The sequence below is a fragment of the Convolutriloba macropyga genome, chromosome 2, assembly GCF_964194025.1.
Source record: "Convolutriloba macropyga chromosome 2, txConMacr16.3, whole genome shotgun sequence".
Taxonomy (NCBI): Eukaryota; Metazoa; Xenacoelomorpha; order Acoela; family Convolutidae; genus Convolutriloba; species Convolutriloba macropyga.
The window spans coordinates 24,347,793-24,371,332 of NC_134469.1; the positions used below are offsets into that span (position 1 = coordinate 24,347,793).

General features: G+C 37.5%; 2 protein-coding genes across 3 annotated transcripts in view; one reads left to right on the top strand and one right to left on the bottom strand.

Moving 5' to 3' along the window:
• Positions 1-23,540, top strand: part of LOC142358508 (large ribosomal subunit protein uL23m-like) — a 486,669-nt gene that overhangs the window by 150,870 nt on the left and 312,259 nt on the right. The gene's annotated exons all lie outside the window — the stretch shown is intronic.
• Positions 1-23,540, bottom strand: part of LOC142334863 (uncharacterized) — a 79,154-nt gene that overhangs the window by 26,082 nt on the left and 29,532 nt on the right. Inside the window, exons 6-8 of the mRNA XM_075383189.1 lie at positions 14,280-14,810; positions 2,789-3,226; positions 85-319 (exon numbers count right to left, since the gene is read on the bottom strand). Of these exons, the coding sequence (XP_075239304.1) occupies positions 85-319; positions 2,789-3,226; positions 14,280-14,810 (1,204 nt within the window). The remainder of the gene's footprint in view (positions 1-84; positions 320-2,788; positions 3,227-14,279; positions 14,811-23,540) is intronic.

Here is a 23,540-nt window from a genome sequence, read left to right on the forward strand (position 1 = left end):
AGTAATGAGCTTACGAGTTAAAAAGGTTTAATGTTTATAGTGCAAAAACAAATTTAAACAATATTAAATTACTAAGTGTCAAACCCGAGTTGTATCGCCACTGGGGTCCTGCACCCGACCATCAAAAGATCGTCTAGCCTCTGTAGCTCTCAGGTAGCTCTCTGCACTTCTGGACGCGGGGTGATTGCGATCACCGAAACTGGATCTCCTGGAGCCGTTCTCCTGTGGAGTTGGGGGAGCCAAGCGACTTCCCCCCGGCTGGAACTGAGGAACTGTGAGAAACTCTTGACTCTGCTTTGGAGAGCTTTGAACAAGGGTGCTGAAATGTACATTTTTTTCAAAATTTTTCTGTACTTTGTTACTACAAGGATAATGATAAAATGGACCATGGAAGTGTATTAAGGCAGACCCAGGATATGCTCCTTTTACAGCCGTAAGGTATGAAGAGCTAGGGCTACTTATTTCTGCGAGCGAAGTAGGCTTATCTATGTCTCTAAGACTAACCGACTCTGTAAAACACTGAAAATAAACTTCTATTAATACGGTGGTAATACAATACAGCAGCGGAGTCAAGAGTATACACATGATGTATCTAAACTAACAGACTAACTAGAGTTAGTGGAGCATGCGCTATATATAGAAGAATAGTGTCTTCTCAGTCTCTGATGGGTTGGAGGTGTACATCCAGTATTTCTACAACTACATCCATCCGGGGTTAAGAGTTTCAAATCCGAATTCGTGAATTGTAGCAAAAATATGCTGGATGTGTCATCCTCGTTGTGTAGTGAAGTGATGAGTCGTCTGGTCGTCAGAGTGGGATTGTGACTTGTGCCGTCGTATGAAATTCCTGTCAGTAGAGTGTTGACTAGTGTCGTCAGTGAGTAGTCCACTCAAGTGTGGAGCCAGTGAAGGTGCCAGTTACAGGGTGTGCTGGCCAGTAACATCAGTCCTGTTTAGAGTACCCAACTCTTCCTCACTGTCCTGTAGTGAGGATTTGTTCCCAAATGGAGGATCACTTCTAGTTTGAGTCTGTAGTGTCTCTCGGTTCGTACAAGGAGATTTCTGTTTATCTGCATATGGTACAGAGTTTGTTCCGATCGGATTTACCAGCGGGAGCTTAATCAGCAGGTATTAAACTTAACAAAAGTCACCACACTAGTCAACACTCTACTGAAAGGGATTTAAGACGACGGCTCAAGTCACAATCCCAATCCGACGACAACACGACTCATCAGTTAACTACACAACGAGGATGACACATCCAGCATATTTCTGCTAAAATTCACAAATTTAAAACTCTTAACCTCGGATGGATGTAGCAGTTCAAATACTGGATGTACAACTCCAACCAATCAGAGACTGAGAAGACACCATTCTCTTATATATAGCGCATGCTCCACTAACTCTAGTTAGTCTGTTAGTTTAGATACATCATGTGTATACTCTTGACTCCGCTGCTGTATTGTATTACCACCGTATAAATAGAAGTTTATTTTCAGTGTTTACAGAGTCGGTTAGCCTTAGAGATATAGATAAGCCCACCTCGCTCGCAAAAATAAATAGCCCTAGCTCTTCATACCTTAAGGCTGTAAAAGGAGTTAATCTTGGTTCTTCCTTAGTATATTACTGAACATTACGACAAATGGCTATTGGAATGATTTGTTCTCAGTCCCAACGAACAATAATAAATAATTGTGGTTCCTGCGTAATTGCAGTGGAACAGTATTAGGCCACAGTGGCCTGTTCTCAGCTGCCCTTGTTCTTAATAGGAAACGTTTTTCCTCTATAGAATCCCAATTCTTCTTCATCCGCTTACAGGGCGCTTGAAAACGGGTCAGCTGGCCCGATATCGTTCTCACTGGTGTTCTCTCTTTATAGGTCTTATTAATTTATACCATGTTTGCTCTAATAATAGCGCGCCAGAAAAGAATTTAATGTTATTATTTCTTTGATTCCTTAACGCTATTTTTAATTATTATTATTATTATTATTATTATTATTATTATTATTATTATTATTATTATTATTATTATTATTATTATTATTATTATTATTATTATTATTATTAATAATATTAGTATTATTATTATTATTATTATTATTATTATTACTATTATTAGTATTATTATTATTATTATTATTATTATTATTATTATTATTATTAATATTATTATTATTATTATTATTATTAGTATTATTATTATTATTATTATTATTATTATTATTATTATTATTTTTATTATTATTATTATTATTATTATTATTATTATTATTATTATTATTAAAATTATTAATATTATTATTGATATTATTATTATAGGTTTAGCAAGAGTGAAAAGTATATCTTGTAGCACTCCCACAATATAAGCGGTTTTGTATAGCGAGATAGAGTAAATGTATTTGAAAGCCATATCATTCCAGCAAATAGGTTTCGAAATCTAAAAAATCCGAGAGAAAACTTAGTTGAGGGAGAGGGCCTTTTAGTGGGGCTATGCAGGTCCAACTACTGTGAAAATGAACCAATGCTGGATTCGACCGGCAGCATCTCTTACTTGCAAGCCCAGTGTGCCATGCATTACACCAACTTGTCTGAAGCTCCCTAACTTATAACCCGTTCTCACATTCTTTCTTGTTCCTCAAGGCTTCATTTCTCTAGCCAATTATACGTTGAACAAGTAGAGCTTCTTGTCAAGCTATGTCAATCTTATCTTTATCTTATGCACAATTTACACTAGGTTGTTTTCTCACAACCTTCTAAGAGGGGCTTCAGTTAATTTAGAGAGCATACCTTATAGACGCTTCATTTGTAGCATCAGAGTTGCTGTTTGGGTCATTACACGTTGAATGATGCTTCTTGAAAAACCTTGGCCCGCGCCCTGTCTTTGCCCCTTTCGCCCCTTGCATCTCGGAGCCACCCTCGAACATGTCACTCCTGGTTTCCGAAGGCCCGCCTCCACACGAAGACAGAACCTCACCCATATCGAATGTTCTAGAAACAGTGATCGGGGGATTGCGAGGGTTTAAACGGGTTCTCGCGGGTTGTTGGCTCTGTTTGGCTGGATTAGCTTGGTCGTCGGGACGGGCCGGGAAACCCGAATGGTGACTTCGTTTCGGTTCTCTGGCAAAATTGGATCCTCCTCCAAAAATGGTCGGGGCAATCTGAGCTTGTCGTGTTAGACTTGGACGAGGCTGTCTTCGTGGTTTGTTGTAGTCTTCACAATAGCTACTGAAATAAAAGTTTGACCTAACAAGCCATCAATAAATGCTGATACTCTTTTTGAAAATTTCAGCTTTTGTTGAGTAAAACATAATGTTAAATTGTTAACTGAGTTTAAAAATTCGAAGAGCTTCTCTTTAATATCATTTGATTTAATATCAATTAGTCAATTTCGTCCAATTTAAATGAGTTGGATTTGGAGTTTGTCAAAAAAATAGCCACAGAAACAATTGAGTATTCGAAAAGCGACGCTGCAACAACAGCACCGTGCAAGACTTCCAATTATAGTCTTGTTAAAATAGATTGATGGCCAAGAAAATATTTAACCAAAGAACAACAACGTTGAACAATTGACGGAGCTCGCTGAAAGTTAGGGAAAAGGATTTTCAAGCGAGCGTGACGCTAATATTTTATGTTTGTCCCGCTTTTTCACCGCCATTATTTCAACCGCGCGATCATTTAACCCCGATTTATTCACCCCTCTATCACTTAACCCCTCTATCATTTAATTACCATTTCACGGTGTCCTGTTTTTCACCCCTATTCTTTTAACCCCCTATATTTTAACCCCGATTTTTTAACCCCTACATCATTTAACCCCTCAATTATTTGACCCCTATATTGTTTCACCCCGATTTTAAGCTTCCTATAATGGAGGATAATTAAGCCTCAATTAACTCTATTTTAATTAATGGAGATTAAAATCGGGGTGAAATGACTGAGGTGTGAACATACTTTTCACACCTCAATCATTTCACCCCGATTTTAATCTGTAAACTCATGCATCATAATTGTCAGGGACATAGAGCTAACGACACAATAGTTTAATGTAAAACTATAACAATTAGCGAATTAGTTATCTCAACTAATCCTTAATGGGGCAATTAAATGCAATTGAACAGTGGATGGAACTCAAGAACATTTCTTGTTTTATTGCATTTTGAATTCAGCATGATAACTGCCGACTTTGAATTTACTATTTCATCAAAAAACAAAGATATATTGGTTGTAGAAGGCCATGAGTTTTATGTTAAAAGATTAAATAAGTTTACCACTGCCTGGAATTGCTCAAAATATCAAAGTTACAAGTGCCCCCTTTCCGCTTTAACACAAGATGACCAACTTATTCGCGTGAACGGAGAGCACAATCATAGTGCTTCGATTGGAAAGCCTGCCACACGAAAAGTTATAAAAGAGATTAAAGCCCTGACTGAAAACCTAAAAACCCAAAAACTTCGCCCAAAAAATTTCTATCAAATATACACACTTCATGTATATATTCTCGGTATTGCCCCTGCTTGTTTATATCCCTCCTTCCCAACAAAACGGAAAAAACGTACAGCCGATTACTTGTTGCCTTAGACACCTTTGCCCCAGATTGTAAGCTGGATAAGGTTCTTTTGGATTTTGAAATTGCCCCTATTAATGCCTTTCAAAAACATCATCCAGCTTCAATGTTGTCGGGCTGTTATTTCCATTTAACCCAAAATTTCGTTAGAAAAATTGGAGAACTTGGACTAAAAAAACTGGTGTCAGAAAATCATGAAGTGGCTCTGGCGCTTAAAATGATCCCTGCTCTAGCTTTCGAAAAAAATGAGCAAATAGAGAAATCTTTTGAATTGATTGTCGAGGAAATAACTAATGTGGCGGATCAGCAGAATTTAGATAGCTTCGTTATTGAGAAAATAGATGAGATTTGTTTATATTTCCAAACAAATTATACAAAGTGTCCACTATTGAACCGTCCTGCCACATTCGCCCCACAAATATGGAATCAAAGAGACGCAGCCATTAAGGGAATTGCCAGAACAACCAATGCTGCTGAGGGCTGGCATTATGGGATACAAGCCTTATTCAGCGGATCCCATCCCGGAATTTGGAAACTTCTGACTAATTTACAAAAAGACGCTGCGGTGCAAAAATTAAACTTCTTGAATGCCTCATCCGGTCACAAATTCCCAAAGAAGAGGAAGTATGAAGATTTGAAAGGGAAAATGCAAAACTTGATGCAAATTTTCAGGGATGACACTGATATTCATTTTTTCAGGACTATTGCCAGTTTGACTTAGTTGTGTATTTATTGTGTATTTTATTGTGTTTGTTTTTGTGTTAATTTAAATTCGAAATCCATCTTAATAATTTTGAGTTGGCGCCCTCCTTTCGTCCTCACGGAGTTACGTCCAAGCCTCATATCGTGACTCATTAGGGATTTTGATCCCGGGCGTTAGCCTTATGATGAGACCCCTAATTGGGAACACAGTTTTGCAACATTTAGATATGAAGCTTGCACAGCGTAGCTGCTAGCAAAAATATCAATCTGGATTTCATTGGAAATTCTGTTAAATGCACGATTAAATTTTGTTTTGAATTGCTATTTTATGCCTGCTGAGAAAGTAGGTTTTAAAATTTAGCTTACATCCTTTCATTTGAAAAGTACCGGTTCATCCGTCTTCTAGACTAGGACAGTTTTTGAACTTTTTTGATTCAAATCAAAGTGCAACATAAAAGAGGTGAGACTTGTCAAGTGTTCTTTTTCGATCAAAGGCCTTGTTCTAAAAAGCAGTCTCGTCATTATTCTTTGATTTGAAACAAACGCAAGCTGTTAAATGCCGCACCCTTAAAGGTCAGTATTTTTGTGTTATTTAAGTCCTTTGAACTTTAGCTTTGCTAATTGTTCTTTTGGATGCCGAAATAGATAGAAGATTTCGGTGTTAAACCGATTTCGGGGTGAATAAATTGCGGGGTTAATTGACTGAGGGGTGATTATATACGGGGTTAAATTATAGGGGGTTAAATAAATTGGGGTGAAAAGAAGTAGAACCTCATTTCACACCGATTTTAATCTTTTATATAATTAGGACCATTAAAATAGTAAAATAAGTACTTGACCATGTCTGGTGGCCCTTGGCCATGACTCAGCCCTTGGCCTGTTGAACTTGATATGAAACTATCACAACCGAACATGGGATTAAGTTGTCTACTTAATTATGACAAAATATGCCTTTAGTGTCGACTGCTAATTGGCAGGATGAAATCATGGAGGGGTTAAATGATTTGGGGTTAAATGATAGAGGTGTTAAAAGATACGGGGTTAAAGTATGCGGAGTTAAATGAAACGGGGTGGGGTGAAAAGAAGAGCATGCACTGAATCTGAACCTATAAAAGACTTTCCATTAAACTTAATCAATAAAACCACATCAAAAAATTCCAGAAAATTAAAAAGAATAAAGCTTTTTCAAAAATGTTAAAAAAACGATGAAAAACTTTTTACAAAATTTTACACTTCTCTAGCAGCTCGCGCCTTTCCACAAAATGATAAGTACGCGAGCAAAACTGTTCTTTTTATGTCACGCAAATCCTTGAGGCTATACAAATGACGGGCTATCATCACCAGTTTTTATCCCAAGTGATCTAAGCAAATTTTACTCTTGATGTTCTCAAAAATTATGTTCAAGTAAATTTAATAAACATCTTGGTTGTTTCTTACCTCACTGACTACGACCTCAACGAACTGTGAGCAACAGTTCTGAAAAAATAGCCAAAAAATATTGTTTAGCGTAATTAAAAGTTATTGAATTTTCTACCCGCATACCAGTTTCATCAAAACTGTTACTAAATAAGAGATATGTGCAATTTTAGGGCTTAGTCTAACATACAAGACCTATTTTTTTGGTTTAGAGTTTACCATTATCAGCCACGAAAAAATCAACTGGTAAGTGAACTCAACTTTTTCTTGAACTTTTCCTTTAAAAAATCAACTTTTTCTTGAAGCCATTGAAACATCGGGTTAACTTCGACGATGAAGTTATGATGTTTGGCCGTAACCAGCTGAATTGTTATGTTTTGTTGAGAAATTGAATGATAATTCGGAAAAATCTCGAATTTTTGACGAAGATGTTTCATAGAAAACACCGATGCAGGGAATGTTTGGCATTGTAAACGATTGCCGTCTGACTAATTGCCCCTGGCAGACAGTCGAGGGATTTGCGCTGATTGCAGCTAATTTCAAATGTGGGTGACCAAGCCTTCATTGCCCTCCTCAGCAACTTCGATGAACCGTACACTTATTGCACTTGGGCTTTACTGTTCTTCGTTCCGACCCACTTCAGTGGGAGAGGAACTATATAATCAAATGGTCTTTCAATTTTGGCCGATATATTTATCGTGGAGAGCTGTGAGTGGTATCACCAAAAAGCGCGTCAAGCGCAGAGCGTGAAATTAAAAAACGTTTTTTTGAAACTTTGACTTCCTTGAGGAGTTATCGAGGTTTGAAGTTTTTGTTACTTTTCACACTACTTTTATTTACATGTTTGTTTTTCTTTAAAATAATTTTTGTTAATTTTTGCCGATCTTTGTTTTCGTTTTCAATGATTAAACATTTCATTTTTTGAATAAACACCGAGGCTATTCTTTGACTCATCGTAAATTTCTAGAGTAAAACACGTGTGGTGCTCAGATCCTTCACACTTGTAATTCTTATCTATCTATGTAAAGAGATGGTTAACGCACAACTTCTATTCACGTTAGCTAAGGCAGACTGCACTTGATCATTTCACTTCACTGTCTGTCTATTAGTGCGCAAGTACCTGTTACTTTTGAAGGACTATGAACAATCGTCCTGCGATTGCAATGTAAACAAATATAATGAAGTACATACTGCATATGATAAAAACTGCAGTATTAATTCACTGCTTCAAAGATTAAGTAGTTTAGAGGTTAAATGGTAACCCATGTACCACAATTCCCCTCGGAGGAATAACAAAGTTTTCAAGTTTGTTTTTAGAACTAATGGTGTTCTAGCTCTCTCTTTTCATTGTCTTGCTCGATTGGTGATGTCTTATCCGACTGTTGTATGGGTGGTTGTTGCGGTGGTGTGAGCTCATCGTCGTTTTCTTGCATAGGCTGTGTGGGGTCAGCGGGATGCTCGTCGACTTGCTGTGCCTGGTAATCGTCCTGCATTGTAGTTGTGGGTTGGTAGTTGGCGGTTCCGGTGAAGCTTTTTCTTGGGGAACTTTGTTCAGATCCCTTACTGTCGTCGTCCGTTGTGAGGGTTTCGCTGTGACCGTATTTTTTGGGCTTCTTGGTTTTTCTGCTGGTTGTTCTTGGATTATTGTTCTTCGCGATTTCCTGTACAATGGGGTCCTCGCGAGGGTCGTAGTCTGGGTCCTCACTGTTTTCGAGTGTTTCTTGTCCCTGTGCTGCCAGTTCGAGGTCTTCAACTTCGAATGGGGAGTCGGGCGGTGTTGTTTTGATTTGGCTTTTTGCCTCTGTTTTCCCCTTCCTTGGTGACTGTATGAATTTTCTTTTTGGTGGAACCTTTGTACGATTTAATTTTGGATATTGGCGAGGTTGGGATTCGTGGGTGAATCGTTCGGCCTTTTCCTAATTGTCTTCTCTCGTTTGAGCTTTGCTTATTGATCCCTCTGATGTACGTTCATGTGTCGTTGTATCTTGCCATGTTGGTTGATGACAGTCTTCCCGGCCGCGAATTGAATTAGTGGTATCTTCGGTTGTGATGAGGTTCCGAGATTGATTGGGCGATGTTGTCCATCAGGCAGTCGATATTTTGCATTTGGTACTTGTTTTTGTGAATTGCCTTATTTATTATTTTGGAGTCCATGGCTAGTTTTAACGTTTTGTTTCTTTTGACTGTAATCACTATTGGAGATATAAAGTTTTTGTCGCTGCATTTGTCCAATTTTATTATATTGCCGTTGTCTTGTAATTTTATGAGTTCTTCTTTGACCTGTTTTTGTAAGTGTATCGGAACTCGTCGACCTCGTTGGTGTACCGGCGTAAAGTTTGTTTTAAATTTGGATTTTACAATATGGTTGATTGACCGTCCTATTCGTTTTATTAGACCGGGGAATTGTTTCGCTATTTCTTGTTTTAAGTTTTTGCTGCTCTGAATTTCTATCAATGCGACATTCTTACCTTCTGAGTTTGGAGATGACTGTTGATTGATTTGTATTCCTAGCCCCTGGAAGAAGTCTCGGCCGATCAGTGCTCTATGGTTGTTTGGTACCACGATGAGGTCGGCCCTTCCTGCGTTCCATCCATTGCATTGGCCGTCGCAGTACATCGTGCCTTTGTTCTTGATCGGAGTATTTGTGAAACTTCTTAGGTTGGTTGGATTCGTCTTGCGGCTCCACCAACTGTTTTTGTCCCAATCCTCTATCTCGCGGGCCATCCGTTCGGTGATCAGGCTGTTAAAGCTCCCGGAGTCTACCATAACCCAATTCTTAGTGTTTCACATTGAGTTTCGTTGGGGTTGTTGGTCCATCCGTCGGGGAAACGAGGTTCACCATGTAATCTTCATCGTAGTCGTGTGCTATGCTCTCTATTTCGTTATTTAGAGAGACCATGTTTATGTTGTCCTCGTGTTGTGACCCGTGCAGCTCTTCGATTTCATTGACGTTTCTATTGTTATTGCGGGTTAGGTTGGATCGACATACTTTGGCGAGATGGTTGGGCTTGTTGCACCTTCGGCATGTTTGTCCGAACGCTTGGCATTTGGCCCTGTGATCTTGTGTCCAGGGTTGTCCACAGTTTCTACAGTTATGTTGTACTTGTTGTCTATTAGACTGATTGTTATTGTTGTTGCCTCTGAGCTGTGTGAATATGCCTCTTGGCTGGCTGTAGTTGCCTCTGAAATTTCCTTGGTACCTTGAGCTTTTGACTGCTAGTACGGGCTCCGCTCGTCCTACTAATGACACCATTGATGGGTCTGATGTGTGTTTTGCCTGTATGAATAATTGGCTTCGTGCGCCTAGTTCGATACTGATGGCTAATTCCAGTGCTTTTTCTGGGTCTAGTGTTACCTTTAGGAGTTCTTTTTGTATTTCAGGGTCATTCATGTTGGCTGTGAAGATGTCTCTTAACAGCCCGTCTTCTATTTCTCCCAGTTGACAAAATTCTGCTAGGGACCTTTGAGCAGAGTGGAATTGTTCCATAGTTTCTCCCTTTTGTTGATGTCTGGTTAGCAGCAAGTATCGATCGAAGGTTACGTTCCGTGGTCGTATGAATGTCAACTCCAATTCTTCCCACAGTTGTAGTGTCGTGATGTTCTCGACGTTTGTGTGGGATTATTTTCGGGTGTGCATCCTGCGTCCTTCGATTCCAATGGTTATATAGACCATTGATTTTGCCTTCTTGTCAGCTACGTCCCATGGCTTATCGCCGCACAACACCCCTATTCTGTCAATCAAGTTGCACTCGTTCTTCAATTTGGCTACTGCCTGACTGTATCGCGTGAGTGTTTCCCTCTCCATTGTCTGTGTTGGGTTGTTCACTGGTTGCTCTTCTACTGGTTCTGGGGGGTAAATGACTGTTGTCGGTTTCTCTCTTAGGAATTCGTCAAGTTCTATGTTTGTCTTTGCGACGAGGGCCATCTTGAGTTGACTTCTCCACTTTTACCATGGGATAGGGGGCTTGGAGCTGGGTCGTTCACAAAATGGTTCCAGTCCTAATATGGCTCTTCCTTTTTCCGTTGACTGCGCCATGTGGTGCTCAGATCCTTCACACTTGTAATTCTTAACTATCTATGTAAAGAGATTGTTAACGCACAACTTCTATTCACGTTAGCTAAGGCAAACTGCACTTAATCATTTCACTGTCTGTCTATTAGTGCGCAAGTACCTGTTACTTTTGAAGGACTATGAACAATCGTCCTGCGATTGCAATGTAAACAAATATAATGAAGTACATACTGCGTATGATAGTATTAATTCACTGCTTCAAAGATTAAGTAGTTTAGAGATTAAATGGTAACCCATGTTCTTTGGCTCATCGTAAATTTCGTGAGTAAAACACGTTTGGATTTGAATGTAGATTTTTTGGGTTTTTGAAGCTATTTTTTTGTATTTTTTGCGGCCATTTGACTTGTTTTGGCTTTTGTCTCGTGAGTTTTTGACAAAGTATAATAAATGCAATGCAATTGTCTTGATAATGATCATATGTTGTTGTCTGAACTGGTATGTGAGCATTTAATGAATTTGTTGATTTTGACATCAAAAGTTTTCATTTAGTAAAGAATTTTACCAATAGTTTTTTCTGTTCTTTATCCTGTATTTTTACTGAACCCCAAAAACTGACAGTTCCCAATGAAGGTCTCTAAAATCAATACGGATTAAATAATTTGCAGAGTTCACTATTTAAACCTTTATTTTCTTTGAATCAATTTGTATTCATAAAAATATAAGGATCTCATTAAAATTTTGTAAATTCAGTAAATTTTTAGTTCTCTCATTGTACTGCTACTATGGCCCAATGTTGACAAATCTAGTTGATATTCTAACGTTTATCTTCTATAGTTTATGGTGTTGATTACTCTGAAACTATTTGTTTTAGAGACAAAAAATTCGTAGATATCTAAGTTTTGACTTTTTATGTGTTCTTGCTCTTTGATTTTGTCATCCACAGGAGTCATAAAAAATCTCAAAATTTTTCAGTTTTGCAAAAACAATTTACAATTGCCATAGTTATTGTTGACTGACAATAGTTACTGTTTCTAATGACTGGACACTATATGTTTTCAAAAAATATAAAAGATTTCTGAGTTCTGATAGGTTTTGTTTTAGTTTGTTGCGTTGCTCTCCAATCTCCTCAGCTAAAATTTTAGCTCTCCAATCTCGTTTAGCTTTCCAATCTCCTTAGCTAAAAGTTGATAGTTAATTAGAAGTATTAAGTTGACGCCAAAAATGAGAGTTTTGTCCATGTTTCGTTTTCACTCAATCGTCTTTTTGGTTAAGACTGAAAGTTTAGAAGTGAACTTATTGTGTATTCTTATTCCTTGAGAGAATCATTTTTGGTCTAAAAAAGTATAATTAAAACTTTCGATTGTGTCTTTTTGACAGACAATCATTTTAAAAAGTGTTTCAAAAATAATTGGTTTCAGGAAAAAATTGCTCCTCAGTATTGTTTTGTCTACCTCTAAATTATTCTTACTAACTAGAGATTCTAGTTTCCTCATACTCTAACGTTTGCTTGTATTTAGTAGTTTTAGTTGTTGCAATTTTCTATGAGGACGCATTTCATTTTTGGAGTTTAACATCCAATTTTTTATAAGAAATTGTTGTTTCGTTCTGATTCTCTCTGTTTTTTTTCTGATGTGGTGAAAATGGAATTGAAATGCCCAGTTTAGCAAGTGCAAAGTTTTTGTCCTTACAGTGTATAAATGCTGCTTTAGGAACTCATATATGGGCAACTAACGATTTTGTAACTCTGACAGACACTACGTGTTTCAATAAGAGTTTGTGAAAACTGTCTATTTTCTGTCCTATTTTGTTTTGCGAGTACGTCCCGGTACTCAGACTTCTGGCGGACTTTATAACGAGGTCTAAACAGCCTAAAGAATATTTTCATTCAAAGTTTATGGCAGAGAGTTCTTTCGAAACTATTGGTATTGTTAAAATTTGTGATTTTTTTTTTATTTCAGGTGTTTAGTTTTATAGGTTTGTTACACTCTTAATAGTTAAGGTTCTAAAGTACATTGTTTGCAGTAGTGGTAGGAAACAGTTTATGAACGACTGGAGTCAATAGCTTTTATATGATAGAACTGTTCTTTGGCTTGAACTTCAAATCCCTTTTTTTCAATTGGTGGTTAATCATAGATTTGAAATTGGCGCCATGTCATTTTGCAAGAGAAAAGAAGGCTTTCTTCTATTTTGATCTATATTTGGTTTCTGATTTTTGGTGAAATTTGATAGTTTAAAAATAGACTCATCAGTTATTTTGACTGCTGACGAGTCCACCTGATTCATAATTGGAACTTCTGAATGTGTCCCAATGACAACATGAGGTTCTAATTTTGTTTAAAATCAATATCAGAATTTGGAAAAAATTCTCTTTATTTGCGTATCGACTTTTTGTAAATCAATCTTATTAAGAAAATCTCCAAGCTACTTTATACACTACCCTCTTGGATTGTGCATAGTGGTTTTAGCTTTGGTTATTTACTGTAAGGATGTATTGGATCAGCATCAAGGTTTTCATAGAAACAGGGGTAAAATTCAATCTTTTCTATTCAGTTTTTCTATTCCGCTTTTGATTTTTATATGAATTAATAACCAATTTTGTTAGGGCAGTCGTTTGATAAGTTCCGAGGGCAAGCATGACCCACTTCACTTGTGACTTACTTCGTTATTGTATGTAGCCTCTATTTGAATAGCCTCTATTTGAATTTGATCTGATTTTAAATTCTTAAATTAGATTTATAAGTGAGTGCAGAGGTCAATTATTTTTACATCGGCGTTCACTTATAGATCTGGGTTGAAAGTTTAAATGCTAATTGAAATCAGTTAGAGGCTACTTCTCAAAAAGACATTTCAGTTTGCGATTTATTTTAAAAACATGACTTACGTTGAATTTTGGATATTATTTTTTTTTCGGTGAAATTAGTTCTTGAATTGATAAAACTGTAAATTTATTTCATCTCTGTTGTTTCGTTTTTTCGAGTGCTCTTTCCAGTGAATTGATGAATTGTGTTCTCACTAGTACGCCCCCTTTTTATATAGACGTCTGTTCTTGTTTTAAGAACCTATATAAGTTTTAAAAAAATTGATCTATTTCTTCAGAGGCAGTCTCTCTCTCAGCTTCATTGGGCTTGCAATTGAGATAAGATTGTTGATGAGCGGTAGTCGGAACATTATGTGCCATTGCACATTAGCGAACATCCCTGTTTGGATGAAAATTCAAATTGATCAGAGGAGTAAAACAACGTTCTAGAAAAGGAAAGGTCAGATTTTTCCACAAAAACACCACCGCAAAAATTGCTTCTAACTTTGTTCTAGAACAATTAAAACACTAAAGCATAGAATGTTTGAAATCAATTCAGGCATTGCAGAAACTTGGTGCATATAATGGAAGCATTTAAGTGCTAGTATCTGTCATTACATTTCTTGGAGTTACCAAGCTTCGTACAGGGTTCTACAATTTTGGTTTTCTGAAGTAGATCAAGAAGAATTTGCTTATTTCTGCTAGGAACCTTGCAAATCAATAATTTCCTAAAATCAATTGCAATCGGCTACTGTACTCGATAATGGATCTAAGAAATTAGCATTACCTCCTGTTAAAATTGGCGCCTCTAAACTGTTGGGCTGTTGTTCCACGCGTGATATCCCTTTCTGTACCTTCAGTTGAGTATAAGTTAGCGGCGCGCTTACTTTTCGGCGAGAAGGGCTGTCGGCTATAAGGTCCCTGGTTCCTGTTTTTGAAATTTGGCTCATTTGGGTATAATTCAGCGCTTTTCAAATGTGCCGGCTGATTACTCCTCCCGTGAGATAATTTGTACTCTTTCACATCCTTTTCAGGCAATGAAATTGAGTAATCGGTCACGTATGATGTGTCATTCGGGCCAATAATTTGGCCGATATTTCTTTCCCGTTTGAGTCTGACAGATTCTGAGGAGTTGCAAGGTCGGTTATTTTGAGATCGTTCGTCTAATTGGGTGAAATCGCGTTCTGATATAAACCTGCGGTCGATTTGGTCGAGAGCATAGGTGTCGTTTAAATTGGGGTCACCGCAATTTAATTCGCTCTCATTGTAAGAACGCTGGGGTCTTAAATAGAAATTGCCTTTGGGCTTCAGGCGGGGGCTGTAACAAAAATAAGAAGAACTCAGTTAATAGAATACATCAAAGCAAAAAATTTTTGATAATTCATTTTTATACAAATAATTTTTACAAATAGAGTGTAATCGCGCTTTCTTAATGGTCCGCCAGAAAATTTTTAAACAAGGCTCAATAAACTAAAAAAACTATTTGTGGATCAAAAATTTGGTTACCCACATCTTGTTTTCATTTTTCAAGAACTTGAAAAGAGTGAAAAGTTGGAGCAATTTTTTAAACAATTTGTTTTCTTTTATGCAAGGGTGTATGTAAACGCGACAAAGTGTCAAAACTAATTCATGTAATAACAAGAATTCCATAGGGTTTGGCGTGCAATTAAATTAAAAAAGAATCCGTGTTTACACGCACTGCTGAAGTACCAGGTTTCTCAAAAGGGTTCAAAAGTGCAATTTTAGGGTCATTTAACACCCTAAACGTACAGGGAGGTTTATGGTACCAAAGTAGCGGTGTAAATTACATAAAAGCAGAATAAATTTTGAGCCGTTATCACCATTTAACATTCAACTGAGTTCGCTAGAAAGTTCGTTCGATCGTGCTTGAAATATGAGTATGAAAAAGCAAAAATACCGTCTTCGGACCTGCTTTCTCTGCCCTCGGCTTCCAATAATTAATTGAAAACAATTTTACCGCCCCTAAAAACACTCAAACTCATCACACTAGTTTTTATTGAGTTGAAGAGAGGATAAAAAGGCTGACTTAAAATTTAGCCTCTATCTGCAGTAAATCAACTAAATGCGTTTTTATCACTAGCATATGTGTTTTTCGGGACATATTTTGCTTGCGTAACAATTCAAGATAAATGATTCAAAGAAAACGTTCAGAAATTGTAATTGATTCATTTCAACGCACTTTAGTTTTTTCCAACTTTTTATATGCCGATGATACAAAAATAATAGGACAGATTTCAGAATATGAAGAACTTCCGTTTGATATAGATAGAGCTATTGAAGAGTCTGGTTCAAACAAATTAAAATTCAACTTGGACAAATTCAGCGTTCTCGAGTTCTCATACAAAAATAGATATGATTCAACCATAGACTTATTTCCAAAAGACACTGCTATCAAAAACGAAAAACAAATTAAAGACCACAGATTAATTTTTGTGTCCAACCTAACATGGAATTGTCACCTCCAATTGTCCGTAAGGAAAAGATTTCAGAAATTGAACTATCTACGAAGAGTAAAACCCCACATCACAAAAGCAATAGCCAAATGCACATTGGTGAAAACATATATATTTATATGTGATGAGTCCGACGTCTGGGATTCTTCGGATTGAGGTTCCTGGCGGGTCTGGTCGTCCTGTTTGTATTGGATGTCCAGGTTTATTTCTGAGTTGGTGTCCCGGTCCCAAATCGCGGCCGGCGTCAGGCCTTGGTTTTGGAGCAGTCGTTTGTCTAAGTAAAATGATTTTATATTGTTGTAGGATAGGTTGTCTGTGTTAGGGGTTGTAAGGATGTCAGATATTTCGGTGTTTTTTGGTCTGCCAAAGTGTGCTTGGAATGGTGGGATTTTAGTTACTCTGTTTGGTATAAGTCTGATGGATTCGATTATTTCTGTTATTTTTTCTGCTATGGTTGTATTGTCCCATATGGGGTCAATATTCATGGTTGCGAGTCTTCGCTTTAATGTTTGTATCAGGCGTTCTACCATGTCTGAAGCTCGGTGGTCGTGGGTGGGGGAGAAGATTAATTTTATGTTTTTTTCTTTGCAGTAGATTTCGAATGCTCTAGATTTAAATGCCTGTGCTTGATCACAGCGGATGCTACGTGGAATTCCATGGATTTTACAGTATTGGTTGAGAAATTCTATTGCTGTTTGCGTGTCGCAATTTGTGTGAACTATTCCAAAACCGATCTACCGCGGCGAGGATATAGTGTTCATTATTATTGTTTTTTGTATCTACAATTGGTCCAGCGAAGTCTAATTGTAGTTCATCGTTGGGTTCGCTTTTGATAACCAAGTTTTGGAGCTGATGTGGTATAACTAGTTTGCCGTCGTATATAAGGCATCCCGATCGGGCCACGGATAAATTATTTCGCAGGTTATAATAATACTTCGAAACTACCTTTAGTTGTTCCCAATTATGGGCTTTCACTAAGCGAATTATTGTTTGAAGGTTTTTGTCCTTTAGTGTGGCCTCGGCCAAAAACTTTTCGCCAAATACACGGGATAAGTTGAATCGGTAATTGGGGGCGGTTTCATTTTCAAATTCAAATAAGGGTGCATGCTTGGTTTTCATCTATTGGTTCTCTGCCTTGTCCAATGTTAGTGGATGGTGGGATTTTATCCGTTTGGGTGGCTACGGAAATGGGAGTATTTGAAGTGGAGAGGGTGTTAGGGTTAGTTGGGAGCATTTTTCTTTTGTTGGGTCTTCTAGCGCGTTTAATAATCTGTCTGTCAAAGGTGTTAAAGTCTGGCTTGTTTCTTGTAACAAAGTTTATTTTGGGACGGGGTTGTGAATAATAATTTTGGGGATTACTATATGGGGATATCTTCTGTTTGTTTGATAAATTAAATGTTTTGGAGTGGTATGAATTGGATAAATTTTCAATGTTGTTAGGATTAGAAATGTTTTTACGTGATATAGTTTGATTGTTGAAAGTTGAATTTAGAGATGAATTCAATAGCGAGAAAGAGTGCGACTGACTGTGAATAGAGAAATGGCAAAAAGCGTTCGCTTTATTTTGTTCGCTCTGAGTACGGCTTATTATGTCATGTGATTTGTGCGTTTGTCCGAATGGAGCGTTCTGATTGGTTGAAATATTGTGTTTTCGTTCTTCGTTTAAAAGTGTAAAAGTAAATTCTCTGATTCTATTAATGACAAAGAGTTCATCGTCTGGGTTTATTGGGGGGGGGTTTGGTGAGGGTTTCTGCTTAGGTAGTCGGTAAAACCCATATCTTTCCCCGGGAGGTGTTTGATTGAAAAAGTATAGGGTAGTAATTTATCTACCCAGCGTATAAGTCTGCTTTGTAGCGATTTATTAGCCCGATTGGGTTTCAGTGCTGAAATTAGGGCTGTATGATCTGTGATTAACTCAAATCTTGATCCTAGTAGATAGTATTTGAAATGATTTGTGGCCCAGACTACCAATAATAATTCTAATTCATTAGTGCTGTATTTTATTTCTGCTTCGTTCAGGAATCGGCTAGCGTAAGCTATAGGGAACCAGCCTTCTGGGTATTGTTGTTCTAATGCCGCTCCGAGCCCTGTATGGCTTGCATCGCATTTAAGGCGTGTATTCCGTTGTCTATCGAATTGTTTTTTCTCTGTAATTTTGGATATTTCCGCTTTTATTTTATCCAGTGCTGCAGTATGGGTTTCTTCCCAGCGTATTTTGTTGTTTGTTATGTTCTCTTTTTTTAATAGGGGTCTTATAGGGTTAAGCAAGCTGGCTAGGTTGGGGATAAATTTTATGAGTTGGTGTATTGAGCCCATAAGGGAGCGTAACTGTTTGAGTGTGTTGGGTGGTTTTAGGTTCAGTATCGAATCGGTCTTTTTTATGGTTGGGGATATTCCCGATTGGGTAATTTTGTAGCCTAGCCAAGTTATTGAGGATTTGGCAAATTCGCATTTTTCAAATTTGATAGCTAAGTTTTCTTTGTCAAGTCTTGATAGGACTTTGTATATGTCGAGTTCGTGGTCGTGTGGGGAGCCCTTTGTTATGATTAGTATGTCGTCTAAGAAGTTGAATTTGTTGTCGATATTTTCGAGTGTTTTGTCCAAGGTTTTTTGAAATGTTGCGGGCATATCACTTAGGCCGTAGAATCCGTTTATGAATTGGTATGTGCCCGTTGATTTGCCCCCGAGAATATTGAAAATCTAATTTCGGGGTGTAGTGGGATTTGGCTATAGGCGTATTTAAGGTCTATTTTCGAGAATAAGAAATTGACGTGTTCGTTCTTGTTATCTGAGATGTATTTGGCCACTGAGTCCATTAGGTTGTCGATGGATTGTATTTGATATTTATTTTTATCTATCGTGTCGTTAAGTAATTTTGAGTCTAATGCCAGTTTGACCGATTGGTCATGTTTCACTGTTATTACTACTGGGCTTATGAAAACTTGGTCGGAGCATTTTTCTAGTTTTGTTATTTGGTTTGTGTTAAGTAAGTGTTGTATCTCTTTGTCAACTTTATCCGTAAGGTGTAGTAGCACTCTCCGGCCTTTGTGTTGGTACAGAAAAATATCTTTTTTTTAGTGTGGATTTGGCGATATGATTTTTGGATTTTCCCAAACGGGAACATAGGTAGGGAAATTTTTTTATAATTTTGATTTGTAGTGTGTTATCTAGATTGATATTGTTAATGTGTGTACCTTTATTTTGGGATAGTGTGAACCCAAGTTTCCCCAGAATGTCTCGTCCCATGAGGTTTACAGTATTTGCATCAACCACTAGTATTTCGTTGTTTGAGGCTTCTCGGAGACCCGAACGGAGATTTATCTGAATTATTCCTGTGATCGGGATCTCGATGTTGTTGAAGCATCTGTACTGTATCTGGCATCCTGACGGTTCTTTCCACTTGGCAGATTTACATTGTATTAGTATTCTATCTGCTTCAGTTTTGCAGATGAAGCTTCGTGGGCTGCCTGTGTCTGCCAGCCAGTCGGTTTCGAAGGTATCCGTGGAAGTTTTGATCCAGATTTCATCTGAGATGCTTGGCGATAGTTTATGTGGTTGTGCAGTGTGGAATGTTTTTGGGTTTATGAAGTTTACGGTGTTCCAACTGTCGAATACTTCTTGGATATAAAATGTATTTTCGAGGTCGACTGTTTCCTCCATAGTTTCCGGTTGGGTATCCTGAGCTTGTGTAACAATTTGTTGTTGTTCCTGCGATGGTCTGATGTTTCTGACCCGTCTGGTTTGTGGAATCTTTTGTTGGGGTACAATTTGTTGTGGCTCTATCTGTTGGGTTTGCCACATTAGTTTTGCCGAGCGGCATACTTTACTATAATGTCCAACTTTTTTACAGAGGTTGCACTGGACTTTTTTGGCGGGGCATATTTGCAAGTGTTGGAGTGAGAATTGTAGTCCGCAGCGTCGGCAGGGGTTTGGGATGTTCGTGGAGCGTTGTGTCTTGATGTTCCGTGTGGAAAATCGTTGTCGGGGTGTAAATGATGGGTTTCTAGGGTTGTGTGTTATGTTGGATATTTGTTCGAATGTGTGTGGGGAGTATCGGTTTAGTTGGGAGTTGATCGCTTTTTGGCTTTTTTGGCCTCGTTCGCGATTGAGTGCGAATTATAGGACTTGTTGGGCTATTCTTGTTTCCATGAGGAGTTCTCTCTGTATGTCTGTATCCGTCATGAATTCTATAAAAATGTCCTTTATGAGGTCTTCTTCCGCAGATCCTAGGCGCCACTTTGCGCCTAGGGCTTTGAGGCGGCAGTGGAAACTTTCAAGTTTTTCGTTCTGCTTTTGTTTGCAAGTGAAGAGGAGGAAGCGGTCATACGTTATGTTGCGGGGTTGTGTGAAGGAAAGGGCGAGTTCATGGGCCAATTCGAATACTGTAATACGTTCGATATTCGAGTGGGGGAATCGTTGTTGGTAAAACGGTTGGCCTTCGGTTCCCAGGCTGAGGTATATTAGGCTTTTTACCTTTAAATCCGCTTCGTCCCAAGGTATGCCGTCCACAATGGGGCCTTTGAATGCAATCTGCTTGCACTCATTTTCCCAGTCTACCTTTCGCTTGTTGTTTCTCAGGTCTCTTTCTCTATGTTGTGCCTGTGTTTCGTTTTCAGTTGGGGGTTCGTACGTCGGCTCTGCGGGGTAAGTCAAGTCTTTTATGTCGGGTTTGTGTTTTAGGAGGGAGTCTACGTTTAATGAGTTTTTGGCCATTATGGCTAATTTCAATATTGCTGCCCAGGTGGGCCATTCTACTGGGGGTTCCATTCCGCTTTCCCAGAAGAAGGGGATGCCCACGGGTGACCGTGCTATGGGTACAGCTGCTGACTGCGCCATGTTGTGTGCACAAAGTTCCTGTGTGCAGAATGCTGGCTTGTTAGGCTGTAGGCAGTAAAAGGCTAGCGCAATAAGAATAAACCTTCTTTAACACTTCTAACTTCTTTTCTCTGTTTGACACCAAGTGCGCTTTTCACTTGCACTCCGATTGGAGCATCAGAACCATCAGAGCCTCAGAACCGATTGGAAAGAACAGTCAGGATGCCAGATACAGTACAGATTGGAGCATGAATCCGATTGGAATGATGGCTGGTACAACCAGCTTACATAAGAGCAATGCGTATAACATATTTACAACTGCGAACGATGATATATAATAACATATGGAGTTTTTCATATGAGTTCATATTAATACATTTAGATGCTTAGTTGCAGAGTGAGTTGGTGGCTCACCACAATTATCATTCTAATTATTAACAAAATATTATTATTTCTATTATTATTATTATTATTATTATTATTATTATTATTATTATTATTATTATTATTATTATTATTATTATTATTATTATTATTATTAATATTATTATTACTATTATTATTTTTAATATTTTTTTAATATTATTTTTCTATCATTATTATTACTTTTTTCATTATTATTATTTTTGCTATTATTATTATTATTTTATTATTATTATTAATATTAAAATTATTATTATTAATATTGCTATTATTATCATTGGTATTAATTTTACTGTTATCACTAAGGACAATATTTTGTAACCACTACATTGGCAGAGGTGAAATAATTATTTAAAAGAGTCTATCAATAGCCTAATTAAAAAATAAATTTCTCCAGAAAAAATATATCATACTTCATTTTTACTGAAAATGTGTAATTATGTTCTCGATGCCTTACAAAAATGCAATTTTAGGTATATTTACGTTAACATGTTACTGTCATCTTCTACCTTAACTCAGATTGAGGTAAAGTTAAGTACCCTTAATACCGTTTACTTTATATTTATATCAAAAAATTTACCTGAATTCTGTAAAAGTTTTCACAATTTTAGTTAGTGTGTTAATCTAATTCATTTTGCAATAATAATCAATTTTTAGTTATACGGATAAATTGTAATCTCATTAAGCCAAAAAGCCTTCAAATTATAACAGCCTGTATAAAACTGCCAATTTTTTTGTTTTGAGATCTTTGATTTTCACTCACTTGAAATAGACCAAACTGTGAACAAGGAAATACAGGATGAAGTCCTTAACCTAATGCAGGTATTGGCCAGAACGACGGGGGTCTCGGAGAGGGGACACCCTATTCCAACTCAGAGTGTTATCTTGCAAGAGTCTTTCAATTGACAGTTCTCTAGCAAGACCTTGCCTTGGGCATTTAGATTTTTAGCTTTTAAGACCCTTGCAAGAGTCTTACAAGTGTGTTAATCTATTCCAATTTGCAATAATATAAATCTATTTTTTAGTTATATGGATTAATTTTTATCTCATTGAGCCTAAACGCCTTCCGATCAAAACAGCCTGTATAAAACTGCACAATTTTTTTTGAGCCTTGCGATTTCCAATCACATTAAATAGGCCAAACTGTGAAAAGGGAATCCCAGGATGAAGTCCTTAACCTAAGACAGGTATTGGCCAAAACGACTGGGGTCACGGACAGGTGTCACCCTAGTCCAACTCAGACGGTTATCTAGCAAGAATCTTTCCAATGACAGTTCTCTAGCAAGACCTTGCTTTGGACGGTTATATTTTTTTTACTTTTAAGACCCTGGCAAGAGTCTTACAAGACAACCGCATTCTCGCAAAACTCTTGCATGATAACCGCACTATGAAGAAGACACTTATTTTGCACGAAATATGCAAGAATCTTACAAGATAACCGTCTTTTTTAACCATTGCTCAACGTCAATCAGTTTTTTTCTTTGATTTTTGTTTCTTCCTTGATGTCTGTCTGAGAAAAAAAAACAACTATCTGGGCTTGATAATTTCATATAATTTATTCGGAATTTGAACAGGGCCAAGCATCTTGATGTTACCTCTATACAAAGTTTGCGGAATTGAACAGTTCTGGTCAGTCTGAACAGACAAATATATGACTATTGGCAGGACCAAACAGATCAATAAAGGGTCATTGACATGCCGAACAGACAAAAGTTGGGTAGCGGTCAGACGTAAATTTGGTATTTGGCTGAGGTACGGCACGACTGAATATTTGTCCAGACTATTAACTTGGGTTACGCTGGACCCCCTGATTGCGAGCCATTTTAATCAGGCCAATGCCTGTCACAGGTAGGAGACCTTATCGCGAAACCAATCTTTTCGAAATAGTATTCGCAACAACCGTAAGCGTGACTTTTAATTACATAAGTTTCACTGCATAATTTTGTATATCAAACATGCAAAGGTGATTCAGTACATTCCACAAATAGCGAAATGAAAGAAAACAAACACTTCGCACTATAACTTAGACTACAAATAGGCAACAGATTGATAAACTCCGCTGATCGATTTTAGAGTTCGATTTATTTGGCAGAAACCTCAACTTTTTGAGAAAAGTTTAAATTTTCTGCTAAGGAATTGCATATAAACCCAAGCTTAGCCAGAAAGAAACATTGTCTAAAGCCATCAGCCTCAGAAATAATCGGATGATGTCGCAATTAGTTGCAAGATACCTTATAAAACGTAGATAGAGAGTTGCAAGATTTTAGAAAAAGTACTTGGTTCCACTGAGAAACCTTTTCTTTATGCTAATTGAGCCTTATGTTAAATAAAAGACG